Source organism: Triticum aestivum, chromosome 5A (genome assembly GCF_018294505.1).
Source record: "Triticum aestivum cultivar Chinese Spring chromosome 5A, IWGSC CS RefSeq v2.1, whole genome shotgun sequence".
Lineage (NCBI taxonomy): Eukaryota > Viridiplantae > Streptophyta > Magnoliopsida > Poales > Poaceae > Triticum > Triticum aestivum.
In genome coordinates this window covers 4,598,504-4,604,651 of record NC_057806.1, presented here as the reverse complement: position 1 = coordinate 4,604,651, position 6,148 = coordinate 4,598,504, and the positions used below count along the sequence as shown (strand labels likewise).

At 40.3% G+C, this 6,148-nt stretch overlaps 1 protein-coding gene across 1 annotated transcript; it reads right to left on the bottom strand.

Moving 5' to 3' along the window:
• Window positions 1-510: 510 nt before the first annotated feature.
• Window positions 511-3,583, bottom strand: LOC123106276 (probable 3-beta-hydroxysteroid-Delta(8),Delta(7)-isomerase). Its single transcript, XM_044528482.1, has 4 exons — window positions 3,323-3,583; window positions 2,801-2,947; window positions 2,593-2,701; window positions 511-1,310 (listed from the first exon to the last, which is right to left on the bottom strand). Exons 1-4 carry the CDS (start codon window positions 3,480-3,482, stop codon window positions 1,055-1,057), a joined length of 672 nt encoding a protein of 223 aa, XP_044384417.1. The 5' UTR covers window positions 3,483-3,583; the 3' UTR covers window positions 511-1,054.
• Window positions 3,584-6,148: the final 2,565 nt, after the last annotated feature.

Below are 6,148 nucleotides of genomic sequence, written 5' to 3'. Positions count from 1 at the left end.
TATTTGTTTTCATCTGTTCCTATTCATTTTTCTTACTTTTTTGTTTTCTATTTTCTAAATACATGTTGAACATTTTGCAGATACATGTTGTACATTTTTTTCCAGATACATGTTGAACATTTGCAAAATGCAAATTGAACATTCTTTTTAATAGAAAGTGAATATTTTTAAGCACACATTCGAACATTTTCCTGGGAGTTCCCCTCATCCATAAATCGATACACATGGTGTTGTATGTGACGAGTTATTATCCAATGTTTTTGCACTACCATTATGTTTAAGACCACCACCACAGTTGTCAGGGGCGCACATGTCTCAACACTGATTTGGCCGCTACCACTTAACACGGATAGGGTCTAGTTTGTACTCCCTCCGTCCCAAAATAAGTGTCTTGAACTTAATAATTTGTACTAGAGCTAGTACAAAGTTGAGATACTTATTTTGGGACGGAGGGAGTAGTTTTTAATTCACTTTGGGTCATGATGTAAGTTTCTTTGCATAACTGCTTCATATTTAATAAAGCAACGGGCCCTTAGGGACCCATCCTCTCTTTTTTTTCGAAAAGGGGGGCTTCCCCGGCCTCTGCATCAGACAGATGCATATGGCCACATTTATAAATAAATAAAGTAGTTCAACAATGTCTTGCAAAGTGCTGCAACAAAGGATACTGGCTCACACAGAGCAAGCAAAAAAAAAACAAGGCCCAAAAGCCACAATCGGCTGGCATAGTAAAGAGAGATAGGTAAACTACACACCTATCCTATTACATGACCGCCATCCAAACCGGTTGAATAAATCCCGCGCTACCATCTCCCACCGGACAGATCCAGTAACCAAACACGCCCTGGCCTCCGTCGGAGTGAGTAAACCCATCCTCTCTTAAAAAAAGGTAAAAATAATTATTTCAATTGCAATTGTGTTTGAAATAGAGGAATCATTGTATCATGGAACACACGTCACCGCAACCAGCGTAGAAATAGCAAATGTGGTTCCCATCCGCGTAGGTGTCATACTGCCCAAAGGATTCTGGTGCCGAGGGCAAGAGTTGGTTTACTTAGTCTTGATTCACCTTGCAAGACTGAAATGCTTGGCTTATCAACTTCCAGCTCCTTATTGCTATCAGCATTGGAATCACAACCCATGGAGAGTTTGCACCAACAAAATATGTCCAGAAGTAGAATGGACTGACGCAGAAGTTCATGCCGTCTAAGTAGGCAGTAATGTAGTAAACCAGCATTGCGTAGATGTGGCCCATAGATACACTGAACTGTAGAATGTAGCTGTAGGACTTTCTGGAAGCAATAGCATAGCTGCAAGAAGCAAACTTGTGGTAAGCAGATAGTAAAATAAATAATAAAAAGCTGCAACTAATGGTTTCATTCTATCTAATCTATAAAGCACAGTGGAAAAAATTAGAGAGACGTGCTAAAATTTTCTATAAACTAGAGAGTACTCCACGCGTTGCATGAATCGATTGAAATATATTTCCGTTATTTGATTATATGAAACATGCATACTTGTATTAATAGTATATGAACTAAAACTCAGAATGAATATTATATATTTTATTTATTAGTGTGTACTGGAAAATTATTTTGAATATAAATGGTATAATATAATGGAGAACTTTTTCCCATGCATGTATGAACCTTTGATGAGATGTCATGTTTGGTGAGGTCACCATTGTTGCATGTAGACATCTCTCACATGATTTCTTTTGTATGCACATGTTGGTTATTGGTTGATCTATAAATGGCGAGTACATATTACGCCTAATTTTAACCTGTTAGTCTTCAGCACATTTACCAATGCTATGATCTAATGCAATGGATCGATAGATGATTAGAAGTCGATAAGAAAACTATGGCAAAGAGAAATACTCCTCTTACCATATTGTGTTAAGTAGGCAATCAGTGATGTACACCATATGTTAGGAGCAATACGTAAAAGAAAATGTCAGAGGAGTAATTAGGCGTCAATATGAGCATTGATGGAGGAGTAAGTAAATTAGTGTCGCCTACGCAAACTAAATGCTTGAGGGTGTGCTGGCCATTTGTTTGTTACTTTTGGGTTTTTTCATTAAAGGTGGACTCAACTGTGTATGCAACCAAGAACCATGTGAGAAGTATGTTTTGGAATTTAGCCCTTTTTTGGTTTATAGGAATTTTGTAGGAATTTCATCGGACAGGAATTTGTAGAAAAAATTCATTTGAAGCCCTTTGATTTGCAGGAATAGAATATTGTTCATGTACATGATAGAAGGATCCTTTGTATTTCAAAGGAAGAAAAACATTAGTCTCGACCCAATAAAAAACATATAATATGAACCAAATAACATCTCTTTTTCAATAGCATTTGAGATACATGTCATCTCACTTTTTGTGATTTTCCTATTCTCATGATATTCTTATACTATAAATCAAAGAAAGTCTTAGAAACAAAATTGGATCCATTCTGGTGGTCTGACAAATTCGTCGAGCTAGCTCTAGAAACTAACAGATCAAGCAAAGTTTAATCTTTGTTGTTTTGCCGGGAATAGACAGTGTGGTGAAGAGAAAATGAGTAGTAGTAAAATGTAATAAGGTGACGTACACAGCAAGAAGTGATGCAGGGCCTTGTAGAAAAACCGCAATGACTTCGATCGCGCCGGTTGTGGTGTCCCCGGTGGCATATCTGGAGTCGGCTTTGCTGTACTCTTTCCCTGAAGATGTAGCATGCATGCAGTTAGTTACTCGAAAAATTAAGAACATCGTTTCGAGATGATGGATACGATGGGAGGATATAACCAGCCAGAACTTACATATTTCATCGAAAAAACTGGGGTTTTCCTTGGTAAGGTAATTGGGGGTGAAGAGCAAGGGTGCTTCGATGATTAGGTGGGTCAACCCAGTGATTGCCCACCAGCACATGAGCAAACGGTCGGCCTTGGATAATCTCCCGGATCTTCCTGCAACAGATGAAGATCAGGAGATGATGGGAGTGTTAATTTGCATGGAGCACTCTCTCCGTTTCTTTTTTACTTCACATGTTAGATTTGTCTTAAGTCAAACTTTCTATAGTTTAATCTAGTTTATAGAAAGGAGTACCAACATTCACCTTATCAAATCAATATCATTTGATTTATCATGGAACATAATTTTAGAGCATTATATTGATTTGGTATTGTAACTGTTGATAATTTTTAATACGACTTCAATAAAATTTTACAAAATTTAACTCAAGACAAACCTAATATATAGGGGAGTAAAAATGAACTCGGAGGAAGTAAGTATCGTATGTATACACATGATGGAAGGATAGATTTGGTGGTTGCAGTAGTTACCAGTATTGAGGACATGGCCGGAGACAAGCCAGATCACCGTGATGACCAAGAGAGAAGTGCCTATGAGGGGCACCACGAGTTCGAGGGGTGAAAGCTGCGGCGGCACGAAACCGGGGAGCTCGAGGTCACTTGGCGAGTAAGGGTGGCCGGCCATCGCCATGGATGGATGGGCCAAGAGAGAAAGAGAGCGAGCGAGTTGTGTGATGGAGGAATTCTGCTTGCGCGCTATGTAACCTCTTGTTCTGCAGGCGCAACAGCTCGCCTCCTTAACAAGTTAATCAAATGCACAACATCTGGATGATGATGATGATGATGATGATGGCCCCCCCCCCTAGAAACAAATATACTAATGTGATGATGGATATAGATGCCCAACCACATGTACATACAAATTACAAAGTCAAATATGGGGTGGCAGCCGGTACACATGGCGACTAATCTATGCAGGCATCAGCGTCATCTACCGGCCGGTTCCCCAAACCTGTCCTCTCTATGGGTTAGATGACGAGAATCCCTTTCATGGACTTGTGGTGCGTCCACATGCCGCCATGCTCTGGGATGTGATGTGATGCAGGAAGATTGGTCGCTGCGTTGAAGACGGGCAATGAATTAGCTCATGTAGTCTGTTCAATGGCTTATTTCGCTGGTTTAGCGTAGTATTTTGGAGTCTGCGATGTGAATTAGCCCATGGTAAACCTTTCCCTCCTGTTGAGGTCTCGACGTTTTTTGGGCATGCAGCTACTCGACTTCACTTGATAACATCCAGAATCGGCAACAGACAACAGAGGACACCCGAAGGGGAAGCATCTTACTTCGCCCTATCATTTTATGCAGCTTTCATGTCCTCCTGTCCTAACACCTTTTTTTCGAAACACATTACAAAACGCAGATGCTCACATACACTCGCTGCAATAAACACACACACACACTCTATGTCTACGAACACCTCTGAGAGACTGAGTCGGCTGGTCTTGAGATTGACAAAATCACCACACACACACACAAGGCAGAGCCGACATAAGGGGGGCAAGCCTAGTTCATAAAAGGAAACTTCCGAGTATGCTAAAATAAGTACAGTAATGGTGTAATAATGTGTACTTAGGAGAAATTAAAACCTAGCTACATTTGTATTATTTTGATGAATGTTTCCTTGATTTTTCGTGAGAAATTTAAATTTTCGCTTACAATTGCCATAAGGTCAAAAATATCAATACTTTCGTTTGTAAAGAAATATAAGAGCGTTTAGATCACCATTTCTTTACGGAGGAAGTACAAGATAACTTACCAGCTAATTCCTTCTAATTGTAAATTATCATGCAATTCCGAAACAAATCATCTCTCATCGAAGCCAAGGTTTTGGATCCCAAGGGGACATTTTTTCTCGAGGGGCACCGGAATTTGCGGTTACCATGGTAACCGCGAAATACCGGAAAAAATTCGGACGAAATTTGAAATTCAATTTTGAATTCAATTTTTTTGAAATCGATGTAGATAGTACTTTAACTTCCAAAGTTATCACGTATCTGCTTCTGGCGTAGTGGCTGTTCGAGTAGAACTCCCCCTTGGTAAAAGGTTGCGAGTTCGACCCCTGGCCACTCCAACAAACTAATCTCTTTTTTTACTTGTGCACATCAAAAAGAAATTAAAAAGCGTGTGTCAAGATTCGAACCCGCGACGCACTATTGAGGAAAGGCTGGGGGTTGCCACTAGGCCACGACCACTAACGTTCAAATAGAAGTGATGGCCTATATTTAACTATACTCTGAGCGTTTGAATTCAAAATTTTCAAAACTTTCGAGATTTTTTGCCCGGCATGAGTGTTTCTCGACGGGGGGCGATAAACGTGGTAACCCGGCGAGATAGCGAAATTTCGTTCGGTTACCAAAACAGTGATCGAAGCAACAACATAAAAAATCGAACTTATCATTAGAGTGATTTTCTATTACAACATCGTAAATCACACAATCATGAGAATTAAATTTCAAATAGATATCATAGGTCACACAATAAAAATAATTAAAATTGGATGAAAATTTCAACACACACAAGATAGTTGAAACTGTAGATAACACTTAGGGCTAACCTTTGCTAGTTGGCTGGACCCTGAAGACCTAGAATTGCCCATTGCGGCGCTAGTATTGCCTAATTTAAACTGATTCCACTCTGGCCGCGAGCAGGGAGGGCAGGAGGCGGCTCAACGGCAGCCGGTGGCGCTAATCTCATATAATCACACGCTAATCACGCTAGGGTAAAAACTAGTAGGAGTACAGTGAGGGATGCCATGTCTTTTCTTCAGTTTTCTACTCTGTGTTAGAGGGGGCGGGGAGCACGTGTAATTGTGTGATCGTGACGCTAATTACACATAGATGCTTCGTCTTTTTTGTCGATCATTGAGAGGGGGGGGGGGGGGGGGGGGCTGGTCATTGTACACACTCCTTGCTATTGACGAGAATGTCATTTATCATTGAAAGAATATTTCGTCTCTATCAAAGATATAGGCCCCTGAATAACTGAGCATACAACCACCCTTCTATTCATCCAACCATAGATTCTTGTCCGAGTCCACCAAAAGGACTACCCACATGAACTGCCTACGCGTGGCCACTAGAAAATTGGCAGCGCATGATTAGATGATCAAATGTGGGTTGGCTCCATGCTGGTACACATGGTAACAGTAGTGGGCTAACATATATTAACTATTAGGAGGATAGGGGTGTATGACATTATTAAAATTTAAAAAGGAATGGGACAGAATACAGTAGAGATATTTACAAACTCAGTATACTTATCACGCCTAGTCATGCCCATTATTATAAAAATGATGTG

Excerpts from the sequence above, each read along its gene's own strand:
- LOC123106276 (XM_044528482.1), bottom strand. The coding sequence starts at position 3,482 with ATGGCGATGGCCGGCCACCCTTACTCGCCAAGTGACCTCGAGCTCCCC. Across the intron at positions 2,702-2,800 it reads CAGTTTTTTCGATGAAATAT|GGAAAGAGTACAGCAAAGCC; the intron begins GTAAGTTCTGGC and ends CTACATCTTCAG. Across the intron at positions 1,311-2,592 it reads CCTGCATCACTTCTTGCTGT|CTATGCTATTGCTTCCAGAA; the intron begins GTACGTCACCTT and ends TGCTTCTTGCAG.